The sequence below is a fragment of the Microcaecilia unicolor genome, chromosome 4 (assembly GCF_901765095.1).
Source record: "Microcaecilia unicolor chromosome 4, aMicUni1.1, whole genome shotgun sequence".
In the NCBI taxonomy this organism is placed as follows: domain Eukaryota; kingdom Metazoa; phylum Chordata; class Amphibia; order Gymnophiona; family Siphonopidae; genus Microcaecilia; species Microcaecilia unicolor.
This window is the reverse complement of record NC_044034.1, coordinates 148,174,411-148,202,113: the sequence shown is the minus strand read 5'-3', so window position 1 is coordinate 148,202,113 and position 27,703 is coordinate 148,174,411. Positions and strand designations below refer to the sequence as shown.

General features: G+C 41.9%; 1 protein-coding gene across 1 annotated transcript in view; it reads left to right on the top strand.

Annotated features, from left to right (window-relative positions):
* PRMT3 (protein arginine methyltransferase 3) overlaps window positions 1-27,703 on the top strand; it is a 225,625-nt gene that overhangs the window by 135,228 nt on the left and 62,694 nt on the right. The window contains exons 12-13 of the mRNA XM_030200711.1: window positions 8,425-8,612; window positions 18,175-18,261. Of these exons, the coding sequence (XP_030056571.1) occupies window positions 8,425-8,612; window positions 18,175-18,261 (275 nt within the window). The remainder of the gene's footprint in view (window positions 1-8,424; window positions 8,613-18,174; window positions 18,262-27,703) is intronic.

Sequence of the window (27,703 nt, the reverse complement as noted above, 5' to 3'; positions counted from 1 at the left end):
TCCTTTTCCCCCTTTTTTTGATATTGGCTTCCCTATATTGTGGACTGGAGCTGTTAAAAAAAATATCTAGCAATTGGAATAATTGTATTTTTTTAATTCTTTTTTATTTATTTTTTTACTGTTTTAATTATTACTTCATTGTATTTCAGCTTTTCTGTACAATTCAAGTTGCTTGAGTTTGGTTTATAATAAATTAAAAATTCTAACTAATAGATGACTAGACCAATATGGTACCAACACACTTGGCAGACAGGCAGTACAGCCTGAAAAAATGTATTGTGTGCATCAGAAGAAAAAAATTTAAACCAGATTCTAAAGCTGACTGGAACCCAGTGTTGTGTGACCAGGATGGGTGTAATATAATCATATCTGCCTCCTCTGGAGAGCAGTTCTACAGTGGTATTCTGAAGCAGTTGAAGGTGGTGAAGGACTAGGTCATCTGAATGATTCAGTAGTGCAAGAACAAGGGTTTTGAGGTCCTTGAGATAAAAAGGGTCTCACTGGATGAATTTTCTTTTGAGCAAAAACTGAGGTCTTCATGACTGCTTCTAGTTGATAGTTGAAAGTCAAAAAAGAGTCAAGATGAAAAGATAGTAACATATTCTCAAAGGGTAATAGGAATCCCCTTAATTGTGTTAAATGGGGTAGGGAAGGGGGGGCTTTATTGCCCACCTTGCTTTTGGTTTTGTAGGGTTTAATTTCAGACCAGTCCAAGATAACCAGTTGGCTTCTGCATCCACTTATGTTTCTAACTGATGTCCAGTGAGGAAGGGCCTTTGTATATCCTCTGCATGAAAGAACATGACAAGTTGAATAAAGTGGGAGCAAACACTGACCCTTGTGGGACACCAAATAACAAGTAAGAATTTCCAGAGAGGTTAGATCCGCATAAAACAGCACAGTACATATAAAGAAAATCAAACATAGACTGTGTCCTTGATACCTAAGTCAAATAGCAGTGACATAAGAGCAGAATGATTAACTAAGTCAAATGCAATGCTGAGGTCTAGGGAAATAGCAGTTGCTAGCTTGGCAGTGTCGAGATTGTGCCCTGAAGAGCATAGGTACAAATCAAAGTATGGTATACACAAAAAGTAGCATACGAGTTGTCTTGTTGGGCAGACTGGATGGACCGTGCAGGTCTTGTTCTGCTGTCATCTACTATGGTACTATGTTACTATGTATGTAACAGTTTGTCCATATGTTACCAACAAAGAATTACAAAATATAGAAGAAACAGAGAAAATGAAGGCAGATAAAGACCATATGGTTAATCCAGTCTGCCCATCCACACTATCTACAGTTCTTTCCTGATATTTACCACATGATGATGCTGTGGTAGGAGAGGGTAGATGCCATGGCTGGGACCCAGCCTGCCTCACTGGATGCCTCATTGTGGACTCCCTCTGTATTGCCAGAGATATACAGCATTCCTTCTTGTTAACCTCCTCTCCACCCTTGACCATGGTGCCCTCTAAAGTCCCATAACTACATAGCCAAGTCCGATCATTCAGTGTCACTGTTGTGCAACAGCTGGAAATCCCACTGCCTCCTGCCTGGAGTCTATGACTGCTGCCTCTACAGTATACCTGGCTGGCCCAAAGAACAGAAACCACGCTCAGGAACTGATCATGTATTTACATGTTTAGATCGGATTTGGTTTCTATCTGTAATGCTAATAATTGATTGTTACATTACGCAGTCGAACATAACTATGGTAGACAAGGTCATGGCCCTGGAAGAAGATGGGGTACAGTCAGCACAGCTGGCAGCATTATTTGAAAGTATTTTAAAAGGGCCTTGAACTTGAGAGGCTGGGTATTCACAGCTGTGAGGTCTGGCCTCTGCACTACCTTTCCAGTCTGTCTGTGCCAAAGTAACTGACATGATTACATACACGTTCCCATCAGCATTACCCTACTACCCTTTCTCATGCTGAAATTTGTGAAGTATAACCATGGGATAAGAGTCCCTCTCTTAACCCTCTTCTCCATGTGAATTGTTACCAGTGACAAATGGCTGCTGTGCATTGAATCGAGAAGGACACAGATGTCAAAGCTATGAATTGGTGAACGGCCTTCAAGGAGTGTTTTTCTGTGCAATCAGCAGTTTGTTAATTTTACCTATGAGAAGGGATAATCATTCAATTACAGCTTCAATAAGAGAAGAATGAAGTGACAAATGTGTCATTCATGGAAGGCAAAAGATTAGCATTGATGCTGCTGTGTGATGGTATCAGAATTGTACTGCCTTCATCAATAAAGGAAGCAACGTGGAATTGAAAGCGGCATGGGTCCAGATTAGAGGAATACATTCCCAAGGCTATAAAAGAATTGGCTTCAGATCTCAGGAAGTAATTATAGTTGAGTAACAATTCCATATAATAGTATTGGTCATAAAGAAACTTCTGTTACTCCGTAATGTCTTTCCATGTATTAGGAATGGAATATGTGGGATAAAATGACCAATCAGAGGCAGGCGACAAATGATATAAGTAAAGCCCGCCTTGGGCTTTTGGATGAGGCATGGGTATCAAGTGTTGAAAAAGAAATAAGGCCATGATTTACTGAACCTTCTCTCTCATCCAGTGTGTTATGAAAAATAGCTTGGAAAGTCGGGCCCTTGGTTTTCCTTTTAAGAAGGTGTATTAAGAATTTTTTGTAACTGGATTCTTTTCATCATTTTAATGGGTTACAAATTTGTTGCTGTTTTATCTGGTTCCTTGAAATGAGGAGATTAAGGGAGGGAGTTCATTGCATACCACAGACCACTGAAAGGTGGTGGGGTATGGAAATTGTAAATTATTCTGGTGGTGTTTTACTTAAGATTAGCTCAAGCTATCTGCAGCAGGGCCCATTTAAGAACAATTGGATAAATTTTCAGAGCCTTGGTCAAGACCAATATAGTAAAAGTAGGAGAGGGGAGTGCAGGTAGAACTGCTGAGTCCCTCCGAGCTGAATTGCAATCAGCCAAAATTGTATACATTTTTTTTAAGCTGTTTCAGGGATGTAACTAGGTTAGGATGCATACTTTTGAAATTTCACATGTGTGCTCTGTGCATGTAATGTATGCACCCGTTGGAGACATCTTAATGTACATGTGTCATATTATCACGTCCACTGATCATTTGTAAAGTGTTAATAAAGGCACACAGAACTTTATCGATAACATACAGGAGAATGCCCTTTCTCCATGGAGTTAACAGTCTAGTCAAGACAAACAGGATAAACAAGTCTATGAACATGATGGTGTTAAGATTTAAAGCAACCTCAGAAAAAGTGAGGTTTTAAGTTGTATTTTAGTAGGCCCAGAGAGGAAGCATGATCAGCCTGCAGTTCTCACTGGAGGAGAAAGATTCAGTAAGAGCAACTTGCCTGATGAGTGGAGCTCTCTCCCTACACCCTTTCTTGCAAAAAGAGATAGGAAAAAGACTCCAGTAGTTGAAACTTGAGGGCAGTGTCGGGCGGACTTCTACAGTCTGTGACCAGTATATGAAAAGACAGATTAGGATAGGTTGGACTGGGCTTTGGTGGCAGCTCCAGTAGTTGAAATGTAAGGACAGTGCTGGGCAAACTTCTACGCTCTGTGTCCCTGATAGGCTTGAGAGGGCTTTGACGACTACTCCAGTAGTTTGAACGTGAGGATAATGCCGGGCACACTTCTACGCTCTATGTCCTGTAAATGGCAAAGAAAGACCAGGATCAAGTAGTTTATATCACATTCATTGTTGGTTTAATCATGAATTGATAATGAGTGTGACTGTTGGGCAGACTGGATGGACCGTTCAGTTCTTTATCTGCCGTCATCTACTATGTTAAGACCTGCAGAATAAATGCATTTGTGAATATCGGCATAACCAAAGACTGGGCAGTTTGTTTGCAGATTAAGTAGACATGCAGGCTGATCTAGAGTTAGGCACTTTAAGCAAAGCTTGAACTTTGTACCCTCGCCAATTAACTGGCAAGACCTTCCTTTGCTGAGATTTTGAAAATTAAACTCAACCATCGGGATTGTTCCAGCACCATCTCTTCCAGAATTTATCCTGTGAAAACAGATAATTAGACATTTAATTAAACATTAAACTGTTTTGTTGAAATGTACATACAGGCATAAAATGAGGGCTGTTTTCCAAAAGCCACTGACCAAAACTACCCACCCTCCATGCCAGCAAATGTAATAATGGAGGATTCTTTCAGTTAATGTGGCTGTCGAGATCTATTGCTGTGCTTGGACTGCAGCTAATGTTTGCTGCCCCCCAACGAAGCTGCTGTCTTAGAGGTAGATGCACTAAACGTTTTTCATCGTTAAATGAGCCCTCAGGGAAGAATTTCCTATCCTTTCCATGCACTTAAGCCTATTTTCCGACGACAGTAGCAGCTAACGAAAACGGAATGGAGATGAGCAATTAGTGTGAAAACCCCATTGAAACGACATGCACTAACCTTTTCCGATTGCCTTTACGCAGGAAAAAGGCAGGAAAACTAACGAGAGGTCTGGACCTCTCGTTAGGATAGCTCCGTGGCAGGAAAAAGTGTTAAGTGAAAAAATAAACAAACTTTGAGCCAATCCCAGCGCATTAGCAGAGCTAAAAGCGCTGTGATTGGTCCAAAGGACCTCAGAAAACACATAAAAAAATAAAAATAAAAAAAGGATCGGGGGGGGGCAAGGGCGCTCATCAGGAGCGTCCTGTACGGACGGCCTTGCCCCCCCCCCCCCCCCGCTGCTCCCCACTTTCCGCCGCTCCCCCCACCCCGAAAAAGCAAACTTCTAGAAGCCCCTGCCCCCTTCCTTCCTCACTACTCTCTCACCTCAGCTCCGCCTCCCGACATCCTCCATCCGTGCCCCGCCCCCTTTTGGGGTCGTCTCCGCCATTCCCCTCCTCCATCGGGCCCCCCTTCCTCTTACCGGGCCCGTGCAGCGCCTCTCTCCTCTGTCCGAAGGCGCTGCACGGGCAAGAAGAAAGCTGAATCAGCTGATGCCTGCCTTCGCGATGGCGCGTCTTTCTTCTGCTGCGCCCGCCCCTGTCTGACGTCAGTAACCTACGTAGGTTACTGACGTCAGACAGGGGCGGGCCCAGGAGGAGAAAGACGCTCTATCGAAGCTAGGCGAAGGCAGGCATCAGCTGATTCAGCTTTCTTCTTGCCCGTGCAGCGCCTTCGGACAGAGGAGAGAGGCGCTGCACGGGCCCGGTAAGAGGAAGGGGGCCCGATGGAGGAGGGGAATGGCGGCGACGACCCCAAAAGGGGGCGGGGCACGGACGGAGGATGTCGGGAGGCGGAGCTGAGGTGAGAGAGTAGTGAGGAAGGGAGGGGGGCAGGGGCTTCTAGAAGTTTGCTTTTTCGGGGTGGGGGGAGCGGTGGAAAGTGGGGAGGGGGCAGGGGCTGCTAGAATTTTGCTTTTTCGGGGTGGGGGGAGCGGCGGAAAGTGGGGAGCAGCGGGGGGGGGGGCAAGGCCGTCTGTACAGGACGCTCCTGATGAGCGCCCTTGCCCCCTCCCGACCCTTTTTTTTTATTTTTGTTTTTATTTGGGAGCCATGTGCTTGCGATTTGACTGTGTTTTGACTGTTTGTGGCATGCGCAGAGCAGCTAACATAACGCTTGGCTGCTCTGCGCATGATTTGGGGGCCGATTAACGATGTGTATTGTGATTCTTTGATACATTGTACGTTTCACTACCGATCTCAGCATGTGTGACTTTTTTTTTTGGTGCATTTTTCGTTATTTTAAAATCGTTAGGGACTTTAACGATTTAGAGTTTTTTACGTTTGGTTGCTGCATCTGCCTCTTAGGCAGCAGCCTTTACAACCTAATGATTAAGCTGGCTCTGAGACTGAGAAGTGTGGTGCCAGTTAACAGCTTGTTGAGGTGCAGATTGTCAGTTTCCTCTTACATTTTGTCCTAATGAATCTTTGCATAGGGACAGAAGTTTGATATACCTTCCTCAGAGGTTCTGTTCTGAAAATAGATCTTTATCTTTGGTGACTGATTTGTTCAGGAACTAAATTGTGACATTATAAGAAAGCAAACAGAAGCTCAGACTGCAGGCCTGTTCCATGTACTGCATCATAGTGTTCATTGGCTGCTTTAATATCCTGCAGATTTCCATATAATTCCTGTCATGTCTACTACATCAAACAGACTGCATGATTCACAAAAAGCAATTTTATAGTTCAGCAATCAGTGGGGTGAGGGGGGCGGGGAAGAAGCTCGTGTTAGATTTCTCATTCCAGCCGTCCTGTACAAATTACAAAATCCCTTGAGGATCTTCACATCTTGTAATTTGTGCCTTTTCATTCCTTAGGTATCCTTTCCTACAGTCACCCAGTCATTCCTGTTGATTGCTCTTGTATGAGCAACAGGTCATTGCTGCATTCTATTAGTTTTTAAAAGTAGCAGTTTATCTACGAGAAATCATCATTTTGTGCTGTGTTTAGAATCTTTTTCCTCTTAATGTTTTGACAGTCAGCTCGGTCAAAACCAGCTCCTGCTGGTGCTGTGGTACCCCAATTCTTCATTTACTATCATCAAAGCTTGCTCATCCCTTTCTTTCATTTCCCCTTTACATGTCCACTGTCACAATGCTGATCTTTGGGGAAAATAGCCGTAGACCGTGGTAAAGGGTCATGGATTTTGATATACCAGTGAAAGCCTGAAATACCCTTCCGGTGGAGGTGGTGAAAGCAGAAGCAGTGCTGTGATTTAGAAAGGTCTGGTCTTTGGGAAATGGCCGTGGACTGTGGTTCTCCTTGGAATCTCTCACGCATGCACCCTGAATCCCGGTACTAACTGCATGATGGGTGTGAATTACTATAGCAAACCTTTTTGGTTTTTATTATAGCAAAACTTTTATTTTTTGGTTTTGTGAATCATATCCCCCAGACCTCCTCCCAGTTTTATTAGCATCCCCAGCTCTTGATGACTTGATAAGCAAAAGCTGGTTCTAGTGATCTCTAATAAACATTCTAAATGTTAAATGAGTAGTACATAAGAACATAAGAGTAGCCATACTGGGTCAGATCAATGGTCCATCTAGCCTAGTATCCTGTTTTCCAAACAGTGGCAAAGCCAGGTCACAAGTACCTGGCAGAAAGCCAAATCGTGACAACACCCCATACTACAAATCCCAGGGCAAGCAGTTGCTTCCCATATCTGCCTCAATAGCAGACTATGGACTTTTCTTCCAGGAATTTGTCCAAACCTTTTTTAAACCCAGATACGCTAACTGCTGTTACCACATCCTGCAAAGAGTTCCAGAGCTTAGTGTTCGGTTTCCACTAATCCTTAATTTAAAAGTAGCAGTTAGAGATGTTATTCCAAAAAATAAACTATATGAAAAAAAACCCCAAAACATGTTAAGGAGAATGCAGCTGCTCTCATTGGATAGGTCTTCACAAGGGAAGAAGGCCTTGGTTTGGAAGCTTTGTGAAAACATGTATTTATTTAAAGACTAGGAAAAAATGCCCGTTTCTGAGCGCAATGAAACGGGCGCTAGCAAGGGGCCCCCTCCCTCCGTCCCTCCGAGCTACTTGCCTTGTTCGCTGTGGCGTTTCCGTTTTGGCCCTCGTCGAGTGTCGTAGCTCCGCCCTCGACGTCATGACGTTTTGACGCGAGGGCGGTGCAGACACTCCAGTGCACACCGGATATCTCGGGCGCCTCAACTTCCGTGGAGGCTTCAGAACGTTGGGGTTGCCTTTTATATAGAGAGATGATCGAAAATCAAATTGGATATGTCCTAGATAGTGAGACATCTAGCAGATATTGGCTCCGGATTTTGGACTGGTTAAGACCTGAAACAGATATTGCTAGTATAATTACCATGAAATAAGTAGACAAAGGTAAAGGAGCAAAATAGAGGGGGAGGGAAAGGGGGAGGGGGGAAAATGTAAAATAATGATGATGATGTTAGACTTGATGCATATGTACAGTTATGATATGACTGAATGTTTACACAGTGTTTGACTTTATTGGTTTTGTTTGACATAATCCATCATCAATAAAAACCGTTAAAAATTAAAGATGATCGAAAATATGAAATCTTTGTGCAGTAGGTAAGCAGCAAAATCAGAGATTTAAATGGGCTGTGTGTGCATTGTGCCAGTCACAGGAACTTCTAATGCCTGCAGTACCAGAGGCTGCTTGTCCAGAGATCACAGCATTAATTGTTTTTTTGAGTAGAGCAGTTTGCTGCAGGATCTTTTTTGATTGAAGTGCTAATCAATTTTGTTGTCTAAAACTAATGGAAACAGAGCAGATTGCTGCTAGTCAGAAAACAGCAATCAAAAGAAATGATTGATGGAAATGAATAAGAGCTCTGTAGAAGAGAGTTTCAAAAACTGTAAAGCTTGTAACAATTCCTTTTCTGTGCTTTGAATATTTATAGTATGTCATCTGCACTAGTTTAATTATAATTCAATTGTCTTTTCAGTGTATCCTGACACTTGCACCATTAGCTTGGTGGCTGTAAGTGACACCAAGACACATGCTGAGAAGCTAGACTTCTGGGACAACGTGTATGGTTTCAACATGTCCTGTATGAAGAAAGCAGTCCTTCCTGAAGCTGTGGTTGAAGTGTTAAATCCAGACACACTTGCTTCTCAGCCCTGTGTTGTTAAGGTGCTGTAAGTTTTATTTTATTTAGTTTTTTATTTTATTTTTTTTAGAAACCTTTTCATTTTTGAATCTTTTTTTTTTGTTCCCTCTTAAATGCTTATCATGGTTTCCTGAGTCAATTAACTGGAATCTTAGAAGGTTGTGGTATGTTCTAAGGATGTTTCAGTATGTGTGCACTCTCAAAACTTTATAGTAACATAACATAGTAAATGACGACAGCTAAAGAGCTGCGTGGTTCATCCAGTCTGCTCAACAGTCATTATCAAATCGTTATTGAACCAATATCCAGTAGTATTATTACAACATTTTACTCTCTAAGTTCTACTTTCCAATGTCTTCCCCTCCTCCACTGAGATATGCAGCACCTGCACTCATAGCGTACAATATGAGCGTGGTATAAAACACACATACTTGATCCTGATCCGTCCTTGCCATTTTCATGTACTTAATGTTTTGGTATTGGTCTGTTGGAAGATGTCACAACCCATTTTAGATTCTAGTTTTCCGTCATGCTGCTGCTAGAACTTTGCCATGCAAAAATTGCCAAAATTGCTTTTCAGGTTTTTTGGGGTTTTTTTGAAACAAGAATGATGTTGACTGTGATATATGTCATTGGTATGGCATTAGGATTGCATAGATCATTGTTGTTTTAGCATGTCTAAGCCTCTTGATTTTGCATTTCTAAATCACAGGGAAAACTATATGGGGAAACAATCAGCCTTGTTTTTGTACAAACGTTGCCTGGTATAGATAAGTACATAAGCACATAAGTATTGCCGTACTGGGAAAGACCAAAGGTCCATCGAGCCCAGCATCCTGTTTCCAACAGTGGCCAATCCAGGTCACAAATACCTGGCAAGATCCCAAAAAGTACAAAACATTTTATACTGCTTATCCCAGAAATAGTGGATTTTCCCAAAGTCCATTTAATAATGGTTTATGGACTTTTCCTTTAGGAAGCCGTCCAAACCTTTTTTAAAGTCCGCTAAGCTAACCGCCTTTACGACATTCTCTGGCAACAAATTCCAGAATTTAATTACACGTTGAGTGCTGGTTTAGAGAGCAAGAGAAACTTGAAAAACTGCTCTTGAAAACAGTAATTCTAGATTCTTGCCGCTTGGTAATTAGCATGTCACTTTGTTGATCTAGAACAGGCTGAGTGCCTTTCTGTAGCTTGTGGAGTGGAGGAGTAGCCTAGTGGTTAGTGTGGCAGAGTTTGATCCTGGGGAACTGGGTTCAGTTCCCACTTCAGCTCTTTGTGACTCTGGGCAAGTCACCTAACCCTCCATTGCCCCAGGTACAAATAAATACCTGTATATACTATGTGAACCGCTTTGAATATAGTTGCAATAACCTCAGAAAGGCAGTATATCAAATCTCATTCCCTTTCCCTTTCCTCTTGTTGAGTGGGAACTGGGCTTTGTTTTGCCTGTCTGGTAGGGGAGCACAGCTCGTCGTGTTGTTTTCCTTCAAAGGAAGGCTTTTCTTAGGCTGTAAACAGACAAAATAACAGAGAGCAGGAACAAATAAATGATAAACTATAAACAAACAAATGCTGATCACAAAATATGAATAAGGGAGAAAGCACCCACTTGGATCAAATTTAGGCAACAGTTTCTCAAATATAAAGCTCCAAACCGTTCAAAATACAGCTTTACACTTAGGGCACCGTTTACAATTATATTGCTATGGGCCATCTTAGCATTTAGCGCATGCTAATTTTTAGCGTATGTTAAATCCGTTTCTGGAAAGGCCCTTAATTTTTTCTTTGAAGAAATCAGAAAGCATATCTGTTTTATTTTAAAACCCATGGAGGGACATAATCAAAAGGGGCGCCCAAGTTTTCCTGAGGACATCCTCGCAGGACGTCCCGGCGAAGGGGAGTGGAAACCTGTATTATTGAAACAAGATGGGCGTCCATCTTTCGTTTCGATAATACGGTCAAGGACGCCAAAATCTGGAAATTTAGGTCGACCTTAGAGATGGTCGTCTTTAGAGATGGTCATCCACGATTTTCGGCAATAATGGAAACTGAGGACGCCCATCTCATAAACGACCAAATCCAAGCCCTTTGGTCATCGGAGGAGCCAGCATTTGTAGTGCACTGGTCCCCCTGACATGCCAGGACACCAACCGGGCACCCTAGGGGGCACTGCAATGGACTTCACAAATTGCTCCCAGGTGCATAGCTCCCTTAACTTGTGTGCTGAGCCCCCCAACCCCCCCCCCCAAAAAAAAAAAAAACACTCCCCACAACTGTACACCACTACCATAGCCCTAAGGGGTGAAGGGGGGCACCTATATGTGGGTACAGTGGGTTTCTGGTGGGTTTTGAAGGGCTCACATTTACCACCACAAGTGTAACAGGTAGGGGTGGGGATGGGCCTGGGTCCGCCTGCTTGAAGTGCACTGCAGTACCCATTAAAACTGCTCCAGGGACCTGCATATAGCTGTCATGGAGCTGGATATGACATTTGAGGCTGGCAAAAAAATATTTAAAAAGTTTTTGTTTTTTTTAGGGTGGGAGGGGGTTGGGGAGTAAGGGGAGGTCATCCCCGATTCCCTCCGGTGGTCATCTGGTCAGTTCGGGCACCTTTTTGAGGCTTCGTCTTAAGAAAAAATGGACCAAGTAAAGTCGCCCAAGTGCTCGTCAGGGACGCCCTTCTTTTTTCCATTATCGGTCGAGGACGTCCATGTGTTAGGCACGCCCCAGTCCCGCCTTCGCTACACTTCCGATGTGCCCCTGTGAACTTTGGAAAGCAGTTGAAGATGCCCAAAATCAGCTTTCGATTATGCCGATTTGGGCGATCCTGGGAGAAGGACGCCCATCTCCCGATTTGTGTCAAAAGATGGGCGCCCTTTTTTTTCGAAAATAAGCCTGATTGTCTTCCCTTTACAGGCCACAGTTGTTGTTTTTTTTTTTAATTCTGTCGTTTGTTATATAAATTGATGTATGGTCTCTGTCCTATATATTTACTGGACAATTTTGTGTTTTTGGTATCTACTAGAAATGTTAATTCATTTATCTATTCCCACATGAGCACGCAGGCTTGGAATACACTACCGCGCAACCTAAGAGTGATTAACGAACAAGCTTCCTTCCGTAAACTACTGAAAACTCACCTGTTTGAACAAACTTACGGAAAGAGCCAAAACACATAGAGTCCATACTCACTGTTCATCAATGCAACATACATCCACTTCTGATCCCTCATCCCGTAATCCAGTCAACTATGTACACCATATGTCTTTGTGTCTAACACTGCCCTTTAGCTTCCCATTGTCTCCTTCCAATGTTTCTATGTTGATGTCCCATTGTTATATTCCTAATGATATTCGAATGTCTCGCACAACTCTGCATAATGTAATCCATAACCAAGTTGTAACAAATGTATTTCTATTATTCATATCTTATTGTAAGCCACACTGAGCACGCAAAAAGGTGGGAAAATGTGGGATACAAATGCAATAAATAAATAAATATATAAAATCTTTAAAAAAAACAAGAAGAGGTTAAAAATTATGGATGCCTTTTTGTTGTGCCAAGCAGCAAGGTTAGTTAAAGAGATACTTAAATTATTATCTACTTCTAATTATATGTTTTTTTTAGAAAACAGCTAAAACATTTTTATTTAGAAAACATGTTGAATTGATTTATGTATCTTAATTTAGAAGTGTTTTAGATTTTCACTGTTATTTATTATTGTACTTCCTGGTGACGGTCAAGTTTCTTGGTTTTGTTATCCACGTAGAACCACAAGATCGACTGCGGAATAGAAATTATTTTAAAGTTCATCAAAAAGATGGAGAACAACTTGACGAGGCTTGCTGTAGTGAAAAAGGAGCCCCTGTCGGGATTTAAATGTGGATATTCAAAAAATAAGTTCTACAAGAACTGTTTATCAGATAATTTGCTTAAGTTAATTATGTTGAGATATTGAAATGAGACTTTTCCGTTTTGATATTTTGAAGCTTGTTTAATGTTTAGTAGAAGGCTTCATATATCACCTTTCTTAAAAGAAAATCAAAGCAGTGTTCAATCACTAAGCAAATTGGAAAAGGAAAGGGACTACAATAATAAAAGGAAGGACAGAAAAGCTTAGAAAAAGAGGGAAAAAATGAGGGTTTCTCTACAAGAAGATCATTTGTCCCAAACATCCTAGGAACAAGTGGAAAAAAGCAATAGAAAATAGGTAGGTCTTCAAGGCTGACCTAAACTTGAGGAAAGATCGTTCGGATCTCATTTCAAAGAGTAACGTATTCCAGAGGGACAGGGCCCTCTACAGAAGAAAGCTGAATGCCTTGTGGCAAAAGTGAGAACAGTAAAGAGGTGGGATAGAAAATTGGTTAGAGGAGGAGGACTGAAGAGTGATAACTGATAAAAGGTAGGCCGGAGAACATTGGTAAAGGACCTTATGGGCCATGGTCAAAGTTTTGTGCTGAACATAGAACTGGATGAGCAGCAAGTGATATTGAACAAAGAGAAGAGTAGCTTGGTCAAAACGGTGTGCCCATGTCAAAAGTCAAATGGCAGTATTTCAAACTGTTTGTAATCTTTTACGGAAGAAAGCGGAAGACCAGAGAAGATAATTCAGTAGTCCACAGTTCTGGCAGTACCAAGGGAGGAGAGCGTAAGGTAGAAAAACATGATGTGGAATACATAACCAGGGGGATGGAATAGGATCTAGAGAACAGGTGGTTTTGCACATTTAGGTGAGAATATTAGATAGGACAGTCAAGGACAGGAAATTAAACCGGTTCCAGGAAAGGGAATTGTGAGCTGATGAAAAATGAAGTACTGAAACATTGGCGTTAGGAGAGTTAATGCACCCTACTCTGTTCATAATACTGGAGGTTTTATGGACCACTGACAGAATGTGGCTTCTGTGAACCGTTATGGTCAATATGAGAGCCTGGCTTTCACTGAGGAATTTTTCTCATGTTTTTAATGAGCTTTATTTGTGTAGCTGGTTTAAATTTAATCTGAGTGGGTGCCTTCTCTCCTATTTGTATTTTGGGAACATACTTTGTTTATAATTCCATTACGTAGCTTTCCACTAATTCCAGAACCTATGCGATAGTTGTGCAATAGTAGTAGGGACTAATGGAAAGAAAATAATCAGCTAAGACCTAATTTCTCCTTGGAACAGCTGTACAAATGGATTTGCTTTTCCAAAAAATGGATTGAGCAATGATGGATGTTTTAAGTTAGGTTGACTTTATCTAACAAATGGGGGTTGTTGCTCCTTAGTGTGGTTTAAACTTCTGTGACATACTACAAAGCCAGCCAGCCAGCCTTGGGGCGGTTTCAGGTATATATTTCTTTAAGTACTAGAACGGGAAAGAGGATTGATGTTTTTGGATGAATGGTGCTGCGTAAATTTATGTGATCTGTTGTTAGAGAATTAATACCACTGTCTAGTTTAGAGTTGCATTCAGTAAAAGAATGGGTAGCACCCCTGATAAATACTATAAATAGCTGATTTTCTCTTTATATAGTCTCTTCCATGAACAGGATCCCAGAGCATCTTAAGATTATGTTAAAATAAATGAGTTGTACAGGAGGCAACATTTTAATTTTTTTATTTATCATTTTACTTAATTACATTCACATTTATCACGTAAATGTAAGGAAAAACAGAAATTAATATAAGGAAAAAGAAAAAACATTTTCTCACAACAATATATATAATTGTCCACAATTGGGGGATCCAAGATCAGGAAAACAATCTCAAAGAAAATAAGAAAAACACCAAATGGTTAATCTTACAAATTCATATTTTCTGAGGGAGGAAGGTTTATCGGTAATTGCAGCCGGTACAGTGGTAACTAAAGGAAGTTGCTGCAGAGGGTTCTTCATCTGTTCTTTTAACTCCACAAACTCTTGTAATTTCTTGGGTTCAACAAATAAGTAATAAGGAAATAAAACACTTACAAAGGAATCGCTCTAGGAAGGTCCCACCTAAGGCAGTGATTCTTGGCTTAAAAGCCAAGAGTTCACACCTCCTAGTCTGCGATTCCCTTGATATATCAGGAAATATATTTATCTTTGAACCCAAAAAACTATCAGCCATGTATCGGAAATACAATTTCAAAACATTGTTCCTATCTAAATCAAAGGCAAAATTCACTAGTAATATAACTCTCTATATAGGGTATTTTAGGAAGATTTATCATTCTCAAGTTATTTTTCCTTAATTGGTTCTCCAGAAGTTCCACTTTTTTACAAGAAACATGACTGTCCTTCATTACCAGATTAACTGATTTTCTAGAGAAACCATTTCCGTAATCAAAGTCTCTATTTTTATTTCTTGGACTTCCACTTTGTTAGATAAGTAATGATATAATCACATATTTATTCCTGAAAACTTTTTGACATCTGAAAAAGAGAATTATTCACACTCTGCAGCACTTCCCATAGTGCATCCATTATGACATTTTTTGGCTTCAGCAGGTCCAATTTCTCCACAGAAACCGCTCCAGATATCTTCGGGGGGAAGAGCTCACTCTCCAATCCCCCAGTTGGTTTATTATCCGGAGTCAATGCTGCGCCAGGACCTCCTCGGATCGCGTGAGAATCCTAACCCACTTCGGGTGTTTCCACTGTCGACCTCCATAGCAAAGCGTTACTGTTTCCGGGTCTTGGAGAGGTCATGCCAACAGGGGGACTCAAAGTCACTCCCTCTCCACTGAGATTCGGCAATAAAGCCTTGCTGTTCCCTGAAGCAGGAACCGATATCCCCGACGTTATGACCCCGAATCTCTCCAAAGTAGACTGAGAAGTGGTGGGAACCCCAGCCGTGTTCGAGGAGGACAACACCACGGCTTTGCCTTTTTTCTTCCCCATTCTCTGGGGAGTGCGCCTACTTCTTCAGGTATTCTGGTGTAAAATGGGAACTCAACTAACGTACGTCCTCCCTCGACGCCATCTTGGATCCTCCAGTTTGGGACACTCTTTGTCTGGTTTCTCCTCAGAGGCCTGTCTGATATGGGTAACCCTTCAGCATAGCCCTCTAAGTCATTGAAACACGGAAGCCCCTCCACCACTTACAAGGTGGTGTCCCTTCGGAGGGGAGGAGGCAACATTTTAAATCAATAATTGTTCTAAATAACGAATGCAAAAGAAAATTATATAATAGGTGTAAAGTCATTAGAAGTAGTAGTATGAATAAGACCTAGCGAGCAGAGCTCTTGAAGTTTTCTTGTTCCTGGAGAAGTTGCAGATGGTACTGTTCTTTATTGAATTAGTGAGATATCTTTAGAAGACACCTGTGTGATTGTAGAAGCTCAGGTACTGCACTGTGTTTTTTTTTAATTTTATTTTTATTAATTTTACATTATCATTTATGCATATACATAAAATCAGAAATACGGAAAAGAGGAAAAAAAATATTCAATATTACATCACTCAAGAAATTTAAAAAAAGGAAAAAAAGAGATTTTTTTTCCTTCCTTTTTTTCCCTAAATTATTAGACCATAACACTGGATCCAAGATAAAAGAAATATTATTAAAGAATTATTTAAACTAATAAACAAAGGCAGAAGAATTCTTTTTGAGCGCAGCCGATCTCAGCCTATAATTCAAGGCATGAATCTCTACTCTTTACCTAACTGCACTGTGTTTTTAATGATTCTCGAGTCAACGAGAGAGATCACAGATTTCAGAAAATCCAGCTCTGCAGTTGCTGTGTGTTCCCTATATATGAGTTGTTGGTTTGAGAACTGTGTTCTGAAGTTCTGCTGCTCTAAGTGCATGTGTGTTCTTAACTACCATCAGTGCCCAGTTTGGAAAGTTTGCTATGGCAGCTACAGGTTTTATTGACTGCTGTTTTTCAGTCATTGCTAACAGCTGCTCTGTGTTTTATTTTGTTCTTTAGATAAGTACATGGAAGTTGTCTGCCACTGAGTTTTTTTAATGGTCAGTGTTAATTGGATAGGGACAGTTTATTCTTGCTGTTGGTAGGAACATCTGGACAGTGGCTCGGACATACTGGGCTGTTGCCTTGGGCTGAAACTAGCAGTCAGTAGGGTGCTAGGAGCCCTTGTTTTTAGTCACAGTTTTAACTCCTTGTGGCTACACCAGTAAAGGTAAAGACATGACCTTCAGCTATAAATAAAAAAAAAAACACAGATGAGGGCACTTTTGAAACTTTGTACTGGGCTTGCTGATGAAAGCTCCTTTTCCATGTAGACACAGTGCAGGTATAGTGTACCCATGTGGGAGCAGTTGCTGTAATTTGTGATTTTAGTAGAGCTGTCTCCACAGTGCCTGCAGTAGCTGTCTCAATGTGTGAGCCACAAGCACCTTTGGCATTGGTTGTAGCAAGAACATGAGAACAGAGCATTCTGTTTCCAAGGGTTTAGCTAAAATTAAAGTTTTGACTTTTAAAATTCCAGAGTGTGAGTTCTTTCTTGTGTTTGTGAAGAAGAAGGTGTAGGGTGCAATACATCAAAATATAATTTATAAGTCATTCAGTTTTTGTTGGGTGCTGACATTTTTCTGGAATTTTTCTGATTTTCATTTTGCTGGTGTGCCAGCATCCATTTCAAATATATTTTTTTAGCTCATGTGTAGAATATGAGTGAAAGATTTAATATTTGGCACATGAAATTAGTAATTAGTTTGAATGCATAACATTTCTTTTCTGTCGAATCGGCAATAGTCAGGAAAAAGCTGTTAAACTTCTTTATTTTTATTTATTTATTTATTTATTTATTTATTTTACATTTGTACCCCGCACTTTCCCACTCATGGCAGGCTCAATGCGGCTTACATGGAGCAATGGAGGGTTAAGTGACTTGCCCAGAGTCACAAGTTGCTGCCTGTGCCAGGAATCGAACTCACTTCCTCAGTTCCCCAGGACCAAAGTCCACCACCCTAAACACTAGGCCACTCCTCCACTCCATTTACATTTTGCAGAAGAGCTCCGGACTCTTCATGCGAGTCTCTTTAAATGGTTGTGTGTATTCATAATCCATTCTGACTTACAGGACTGGTTGTTGAGAATTTCCTGAATAGCTTATACCTAGAGGAAGTTTTCAAATAGATTTCTTTAGGAAGACAAGGGTAACTCCCCTCTCCTCTCTGTGGGGGAAATGGATGGTGATGGGGGGGGGGGGGGGCGGGGGGCTGCAGTAAGTTTACATAGGGATTTTATTTTGAAGTCTGCGCCTCTGCTTCCTCTTGCTTTCCTCAAATACTTCTGCACCATTTAAAAATATGCGATGTAAAGCCTCCTCTTCGCACCAGTAACTGGGCAGTTTTGGAAAGAGAAACTCCGTGAGGCATTTCCTTTTCAAAACAGGCTCGCAGATCCTCAAGTACCAAGGAGCCATGGGCTGCATGCTGTATCGGCCTTCTGGAAATTATCCTCTTCATGTCAGGGTGAAAGGACAACTACAATTTTTTTTAAATCACATTTTTATAGCATAATTCACTGTGAGGCATATCTTCAAAGCACTTAGACGTATGAAATTACACAGTGCTTTGAAAATGAGCCCCTATATCTCTGAACTGTGATCTCTTTTTGTTTTTTCTGACACGTTTTGTATTTTTTCTGACAGCACATAGACTGCCTTGCTGTAACCATTCCGGATCTGGATTTTTCTTCAGATTTCACCCTATTAATCACCAGGAGCTCCGTGTGTACGGTGAGTCATTGTGCCACTTCAGGCAGACCTTGATTTGGTTTTTCAGTACGTTTGTTATAATGTTATAATGCTGGATCCAATCATAGAGAAGGGCTGCACTGGATGGTCCATGTTTGCATCTGAGGGGCTGCAAAACTGATTCAGTTCAATACATCATTAGACCACAATTCAAACTGCAGATTTTTGATAAGAAGAAAGTGGTATTTCACTGAACTAGAGGACATGGAATAAAATCCCAGCATGTTCCTTCCATGGCATGACATATTCTTAAGATTGTTTGATCTTAAAGCAGACTTGTGAGGATGAGGCTGTTAAACTTCTGGCTTTATTTTTTTTACACACAGTGTTGCAACTTCATAAACTCTCATTTCCCATGATTATAACATGGGAAGGGTGAGTTTTACAACTACAACAAAAATCAAATTTATTGTAATTGCAGAAAGTTCCAAAAGGATGATAATAATAATAACTTTATTTAAAACCCGCTATATCTTTAAAAGTGTAAATGGGGAACAAATCACATACAAAATATTTTAAAAAACAAAGTAATAAAAATCATTTCTTTACACAACAAACTATACAGAAAACTCTACAATTCAGACATACAACAGATTAAAATTTACATGGTATTAAAATAATTTATACCTCAGAGACACCAAAAGCCTGAAGAAATAAATGAGTTTTCAATGCTTTTTTAAAACTGGTCGATGTTTTGTGTTGAACGAAGTTCAATGGGCAAAGCATTCCATGATTTCAGACCTTTGATGTAGAAAATAGATGATCTGCATTCTTCTAAATAAACCTGGTGAAATGAAGGCACATCAACTGGCTGTTTCTGAGATGATCTCAGAGAGCGAGTAGGTTGATAGCATCTTAGAGTTGGCACTAAGAGTTGGTGAAATATTACCATTCAATATTTTGAAAACTAGCAATGGAGGGCGGGCACAGGAACAACAGACTGACGTCGGAGGAGGGAGAAGCAATTGTCGATCAGATGTTTTATCTTGTGCAGCACCTTCGCATACAGGTGAGAGGCGCTGCACGGGATGGTAATGCGGAGGGGGGGTCCGGTGGAGGGTGGGAGCGGCGGTGATGATCCCAGGGGGGCGGGGCACGGAGGCGGAGGATGGCGGGAGGTGGAGCCCTGGAGCAAGGGACAGGAAACACAGGAAGGGAGGGGGACCGGGGATGAGAAAATGTGGAGATTTGTTTTTATTAAAACCGACTGAAGCGGGGAACAGCGGCGATCTCGGGGGGGGGGGGGGCAAGGGCGCCCATACAGGACGCTCCTGACGAGCGCCTTTGCCCCCTCCCGATCTATTTGAATTTTTTTTTTGTTTCGGTTAGTGCAGGGGGAAGTGGGGAACTACCGGTTTGTGTTTTACATAACTTTTTTTTTTTTTTTTTACTTGCCAGCTTGCATTTTTAAGGTGCAGGAGGGAGCGGGGAGATGGCAGCTCAGGCCTGAGCGACAGGTCTGAGATCTCGCTAAATTTCTCAAGTTAAATGATTCGTTAGAATTGTCGGTATGGTTAGTGCATTGCGAATTGTCCACATTTCAATGGTAGTTTCTGTTTTGCATTCCGTTTTCGTTATCTGCTAGCGGCTTCAGAAAAAGGCCTATAATGCATGCAACGGTGGCAAATTTTGTCGTTAAAGGGTCGTTAGAGTTTTGTGCATCTAGGCCTCTGTTCTCAGACCAGTAGTACCCACTTCTGTACTATTTCCTCTACCAATACTTCTTCACATGGAGGACTAGGGGTGGAGTTTGATTTACTTCCTTTCTGTGATTACAATCAAAGCAGTTTACTTATTATATACAGGTACTTATTTTGTACCTGGGGCAATGGAGGGTTGAGTGACTTGCCCAGAGTGACAAGGACCTGAAGTGGGAATTGAACTCAGTTCTCCTGGTTCTCAGGCTACTGTACTAAACATTAGTCTACTCTCCACTCCATAGAGTCAAAGTGAATTCAGAATATATGCCCAAGGTCTGTCCTGCTGAGCCGTAGTTGCCAAATTCATTTTCACCTAGTTCATGTATTGATTATTGCATGCTTTTTCCAGAGTTTTTTTTCAAAGACGTATGCTACCTTAGCATGTTTCATATCTACTGACATAGCTAAATGGAATTTTTTTTTAGTGGTGGTGGTGGAAGGGTGTTGGATCAGTCTGGTTCCGACATAGATTGAAGTTGCTTCTGATGTCATGTAACTTGGTCGCTGAGATTCAATCTACAGCACATTGGCTTTCAGTTGACCCTATGGAAGTGGGGAGCAAATGAAAGCAAAAACCTAAAACTGGTCTTCAAGTAATCCATTCTGTTTTGTGCTGTTTTTAGTGACGTGTTTCAAAAGCTGGAAAAGAGTAAGACCCAATGCACAAAACTTACCGGGACAACAATGTGTGATTTAGACTGGTTCAAACCGTTTTAACGAGCACGGAATCCAGCGAGAAATGCACAAAGGGGTTCTGCGGGCTGTTTTCCATCTGCGGTGGCAGCCAATGGGAATCAATATATTATGAGTTGTTTAGGTTTCAAATGTGAATTCCGAGGGATGCACAGCTGTTTCCAACCAATGCAGAGAAAGGAACGCCTACCTTGTTTGAGGGAATTTTAATGGGAGGTCAGGAGCTGTCGGTAGTTGCTTTCTGAAGTGTCCCTGGAGTTATTGGCCATGAGAGTTTTTTTGTGTGGGGAATGGGGTAGGGAGGAAGATCAGGCCCCTTACGACCCACGCAGGAACAGCCATGCCAGCTGGCAGCATCGTCAAAGACTCTGCAGGAATACCCTACACAGCCAGCGGAGCAGTGGGAGGTGTATAAGAGGCATGGAAACTGAAGCTTGAGGTGGCTCAGCTAGGCCAGACATTGGGACGTGCTGTGTGACAGCTGGCTTCAGGGTCCTAGTAACTGCAGTATGAGTGGTCAGGGTAACCCAACTGCCAACCAGGCCTTGGGCAGCAAGTCCAGCCACCCTCTTCAGGGTCAACTCGCCCCATGATTTCTGCTGTTGGCAGAGCTGTAGTTGTTTGAAGTTGGTGGTTTGGCTGCAATGTTGGGCAAAATTACTTCCGCATTGGTAAGTGCCTCCAGTATTCATATTTGTGAACCCTTTTAAAGAAGCTCTTGGTCCGTTCCAGTCCTAGTGAAATAAAAATGGTGCATGCTGTAATGGTCCTCTTCAGCTGTGAAGGTAAGATCTGTTTTCCAGGGAGCTTTACATTTCAGTTCAGAGGTGGTTATCTACATATGGCTTTCATACATGCACATAAATGTGTTGCATGTATGAAAGCCAAGTGTAGTGAAACTGTTCTGGGCATGCGCATAGCAGCTGTGTTTACCGATTGACTGCTATGTGCATGCCCTGGATTTTTCCCTATCAAGCTGCATGCCAAAAGTCTGTGCAATTCATTTGCATGCAATTTCTTTTGAGAATCGTTTGCTATTTCCACCTTGATAATTTTTACCGAGGTGGAAATAGTGAGTGGTTGTTTCTGGGAGCTTTTGTGCATCGAGCCCTAAGTCTTATAGAGTTGTCTGTCACAGGAGCTGCCCATGTTGTGGTGCTGAACAGTAGTGGGATATACTTTAATCAGTCCCAAGGCTTTCTGACCAGGCTTGTTTTCATTGTACTGAACGTGATGCAAATTGGCAGGGAGAAGTGAATCATTGGTTGTTCTAAGTTGTGCCGATGTCCCTGACTGAGTATTTAACAAAACAAAAAAAGAGAACCCTGAAGATTGTACCAACACAGATATTTCTGTTCATCCATGTTTGTTTTTAGTTAGACATTCCTGGGAACAGAATTTGGGTGAAGTAGGAGCAGGGAATACACATACACATGCATCCCTTCACCATAGCAGAGAAAATATAATATTTTCATACTTAAGTATGTTTGAACTGGGCCAGTGTGCCAGAATCCTTACTAATTAAGGTGTGGGGGGTTAGCCTGCAGAGAGACGGGGGGGGGGGGGGGGGGGTGACTTGCATGAAGCAGTGGTTTCAATGCTAACCACCTCATTGGGCGGATCAGTTGGGCCCTGTTGCTCATCTTCCTCGTTTACTGAGCTGGTACTGAAGAGCCTCTTGAAGAACTGCATAATGTGAATAAAAGCAGAATATTCTGTCGGCCTCAAGCTTTTACAAAAATTGATTAATTTTTTTTTTACTACACTCCAGACATCCATTAGCAGAACACATTCTTAAAGTACAGCATATTGTCCGAAAGGTTTTATTTTTTATTTCCAATGAACGGTGTTAAATAAATACAGCTCTGAGTATTTTGCAGTTTATCATGTAAGGATTATTGACATTGCCTAAGAAAAATTTCTTCTGCCTTTGAGATTGAGGTTCTGCTTCCACTAGCGACTGACTGTTCATCCATCATATCGGACTGCTTAACGGTGCAGCCAGTGGGTAATAAACCATGTTACGTGTATTGAGCATTACAGCGTGTATGTCTGTGTACACACTGCAAGTTCTTGTTCCTCCTGGCTTCTGCTGCATAGCACAAAGAACAAAACCTCTAAATTCAGGAAACCCTTTTTGTTTTACTATTTCTGAGGTCACAGTCATAAAAGGGTTGGTTTACAGTGGATGGGATGTACTTGGCTAATTTCCCAGACCGTTGCCCCATAGACGTTGCATTTTTTTCAGAATTTCCACACAGAATCCCTTAAATTCTATAAATGGCTTTTGAAGTTAGGTGCACAATTGGGTGCAGTTACTCGCATACCCCCAAATTCTGTATAGTGCGCCGAAATCCAAGTGTATTTTATAACTTTGTGCGTAACTTAATTGGCTTTTCAAGGTAATCAGTGTTTTTAACAGCAATCATGAGCATTACTTGGCAATAATTAGAATTTATGTGCAGAACTTGCTAAGTGTATTCTGTAACACATTGGTGTAAATGGATGTGCATACTTTTAGGAGCTGAGATATCAATTAAGTGTATTCTATATATCTCACCTAAATCTAGGTGCACCTTATAGAATACGCTTAGAAATGTTTTCCACGCAGACTTTTTTTTAGGTGCCATATATGCAATCTCCCCCATAGTCTAATTTACTAATTGGCATCAAATTGGGGTTGAATACCAATAATTGACACTAATTTGCCATTGTGTGCGTGCCAGACTTGTGCCCCTATTCTATAAACACTGCACAAATGCATTGTTAACGTAGGAGGGGGATGGGTGTGTCGGGGGTGTTATAAATGTTCTTGCCCACACTTTATAAAAATAGTTGTATTTAGGTGCCACCATTTATGCCAGCTCTAGACGTGGTAAAAGTGGTCACCCATAAATCTTGGCATGTAATTTTGGAATTATGCTACTGTTCTCTAATGGAATTGGCGTGTCATAGAATACTAGCTTAGCGGCCAGTATTTTGTGCCTAATTTTTAAGAACCTGTATTGAATTTACCCTGTTGAGTAATTTCCTAACTGTGTGTCAGAACCCCAGCTGGGTTTGCAAGCACGTCCCCCTCCCCCTTGCTGGCATCATAGGGTCACTGGTGTAGACAGGAAGTCCACCCTATCCTAAACACATCTGAAAATAAAAAAACAAATTCACCACAGCTATATCCCTTCACTACTTCCACCCCACTGGTCTCCCATCACCAGCTCTGACAATACATATTGAGTATTGTTCCCTTCATGATGGCTGCAGGCTGATGGCGCTAGGCCAAGGTTGGAGCTACATCTTATGCAGCAAACACAGTTGCTACCATCCCAGCCCAGAAATGGTGAATCCTGCTTCCTTCTCTCTAGCCATGGTGGTCATCATTGTATTAGGCTGGGCCAGAAGTGTTGCATACTGCTCCCTTCCCCGGTGGCCGTGATCTCCATTTTCGTTGATGAGTATCTGAATTCAAGGAAGCCCTAGAACAAGCACCGAAGAGCTCTGAAGGAGAACAGTGGCTTGTGGAGCTGAGCTGTTGGTGTGGATGAGCAGGCTGGATGGGCCATTGGTCTTTTTCTTCAATCCTGTTCTATTGCTCACTGCTGGTAAATAGCTCTTTAAATAAAAATGTTAATTATCTTGACTTCATGCAACCTTTTGAAAATGTAAATAAGTTCTTCGTAAATATTTGTAAAAGTAGATCATGTCTGTTGCCAAGTCAAGTTTTCCATCATAGCTGTGTTAAGCTCCCTTATCCAGCGAGGACCTCTGGTATCTGAATTCAGGGCCGCTGAGAGACTGAGCCGGGGCAGGGCCGCCCCCCCCCCCCCCCCACAGGATCGCCGCAACTCCAAATACCTTGGCTGGCAGGGATCCCTAGGCCCCGCCAGCAGAAGATGTCTGCAGCAGGACTTTAGGCCACCGCCACTGGTTTGTCTGGCGGGGGTCCCCCTCAGGCCCCACAAGCAGAAGAAGTCTTCCTCCAGTGCTGCTCTTCACTTTGTCACATTGCCTGCCCCTGCAGCTGCTTTTTCTCTTGTGTTGCACACACTCGGTTTCAAAAACGAGCATGCGCAGCCTAAGGGGGAAAGCAGCTGCTTGGCAGGCAATGCGGCAGAGTGAAGAGCAGCGCTGGAGGAAGACCTCTTCTGCTTGCGGGGCCTGAGGGGGACCCCCGCCAGCCAAACCAGTGGCGGTGGCCTAAAGTCCTGCTGTGTCTGCTCCTCCCCAACTTCCAAGGGGGGCCCGGCACAAGAGTTTTCTCTCTCCTGTTCCTGTCTGGATGTGATCACCCAGGTCCCGGCAGGAGAGAGAGAGATGCTGGCGCTGGGCCCCCCTTGGAAGCCGGTCCTGGGGAATTTTGACCCCCAGCTCCCCCCCCCCCCCCCCCCCCCCCCTCGGCGGCCCTGACTGTATTCTGTCCCATGATCACTATTAATTCAGACTTGCCATAGATGTAGCGGAACTGGCAAGCACTTTTGTTGCAGAACAACCTGAATTTGACCCTCCAAAGCCAATCAGCTCAAGAAACTAATTTGCAAGAAAAGAATATGTTTGTAGCTACAACTCAAACAAGATGTGCTCCAAACTTAGTCGTCATAGATTGTTATTATGGTTGCCTGCATAATATTCTTACTAATAGCTTATTGAGCAGGTGGTAGTTGCATTGTGGATTGGGGTGTTTCAAAATGTTAAAGCACTGTGAGTATTGCTGTGAAATTTGGTAGAAAATCTGTAATGGATGTTACATACTTATATGAGCTTGCACACACATTGCATGATAATAGGTTCAGTTATCAACTTGGCTCTTCAACCAGGCCTTTAATGGAACAAGTAACTAACTTGTTAGTCTGACTCACATACACAGGGAGTGGCATGGGCTGCACATACTGTAGCAGGACATGTTTATCCACTCCTACCCTAGCTGAGATAACATTTAATCACCTCTCTGACCTCATGTGCAACTTTCTTTAGTGACCTTATTTTCTAACTCCTCTTACTCACTTACCTATCTTTGCTTATACCCGCTGTCTATTAAAATGTTCTATTGTTCACTATGTTGACATTGTAAGTAGTATACTATGTTGTACTTTGTATTGTTGTTTGAATATTTTTGCTACTGTAATTATCTGTTTATTTGATTTATTCTTACTGTATACTGCCTTGAGTGAATTCTTTCAAAAAGGTGGTAAATAAATCCTAATAAATAAAGAATTGTTCTTTCTCTTTTAAAAATGAATAAATGGACCAATTTCACTTGTACACATTTTTGCATAGCTTTTCCATGAATTGAATTAATTACTAAAAATCATAATACAATATTTCTTGATGCTGATCATGTAGATTGCAAACAGTTACAGTGAAGAGTATCAGGTTGCTTATTGTTTCATTCAAAAAGTAGTGTTCATATATGATAAATATAGGCTTCGATAATGGCTGTATACACAACGTGTGTGAAATTGGTAAGAGCTTCAAAATGTATTTTGTCTTAAGATGACCATTTGGGACTGACCGGTGGTGCAGATGGTAGATATTGTGTATTCCTATGAGGAACGTCCCTGATTTGATTGCTGAGTTGAGATTCCACTTCCTGAGTTGGCTGGATGTGTTATGGTACAGAGTCAGTACTTCAGAGTTACACCGGATTTCATCCCTGATTTTTTTTTTGTTACATTTGTACCCCGCGCTTTCCCACTCATGGCAGGCTCAATGCGGCTTACATATACAGGTACTTATTTGTACCTGGGGCAATAGAGGGTTAAGTGACTTGCCCAGAGTCACAAGGAGCTGCCTGTGCCTGAAATGGGAATCGAACTCAGTTCCCCAGGACCAGAGTCCACCACCCTAACCACTAGGCCACTTTGATTGCCAAGTTGAGATTCCACTTCTTGAGTTGACTGGATATGTTATGATACAGAGTCAGTACTTTAGAGTGACACCAGATTTGGGGTCCGTGTTGTGAGCTTCTTGAAGGAACCATTGTGCGTGGTCCCTGATCCAGGACCATCATTGCAACAGCCAAAGTAGATACATATTGGGTTGTCCAACCTCGGCCCTCTAGGGTCGCAATCCATTCAGGTTTTCAGGATTTCTCCAATGAATATACATGAGATCTATTTGCATGCACTGCCTCCATTGTATGACTCTAGCTTTGCCATGCATGTCTCAGTGTGTCTTCTGAGGTGGGCATTTTTGACCTTTCTTGGTGTTGCCAGGGCAGCAATGGTCATGTGATTAGTGGTGTGCTGGAACAAAGGTAGCAGAGGGACTGTCTGCACTTTGGAAACCTCCGTCTTAGGGCAAGCGTTCATTTTGGTATCTGTTGGGATTGCTGCAGGGCTGGTAATTAGACATAGCTAGGGGAAAAGGGATAGGTATTGGATTACATGTGGAGGATATGATGCTGAGTAAAATATGTGATCTTGTGTGACTATCAATCTAGGGTGGCAGAAAACCAGTGAAGAATCAGTAAAATGTTTGTTTTATTTAAAGTTTTCTGTGTTTATGAAATTTTATAATTTCACTTAGGATTTTTTTTGACGAATTGGGGGGAGAGCATGTCTTTAGTAGTGTGTTCTTTTCTCACATAGTGCCACCTGTTGCCCAGTAGTGTGCATCATTCTTCAAAAGTGTCCATTATTGAGCAGTAGTGCTCATTAACGACATGGGCAGAAAATAAAATTTGGGGTTTTCTTGGCATTCCATAGCATCCCTATAGACCGGCACAGATGGGTTATTTACTCCGACCAGCAGATGGAGACAGAGAATAAACGGAACTTCAAGTGAGCCTATAAGTGGGCTGTGGAGTCCTCAGGAAATCTGTCTATTCTCAGTCTCAGCAGATGGATTAGTGGAAAGCCTGTGTAGTTGGTTACTTGTGGGCCCTGAGATTTATTTTTTTGTCTTCAGTTTTCTTTCTGGGGCTATTGGGTAAGAGAAAACGCTTTTTATTTAAAAAAAAATAAAGTAAAAAATAAACACCACCAGAGGTAGCTTCGGGTTTTCCTTCCCTCTTGTCTGCCTACTGAATAGGGGTT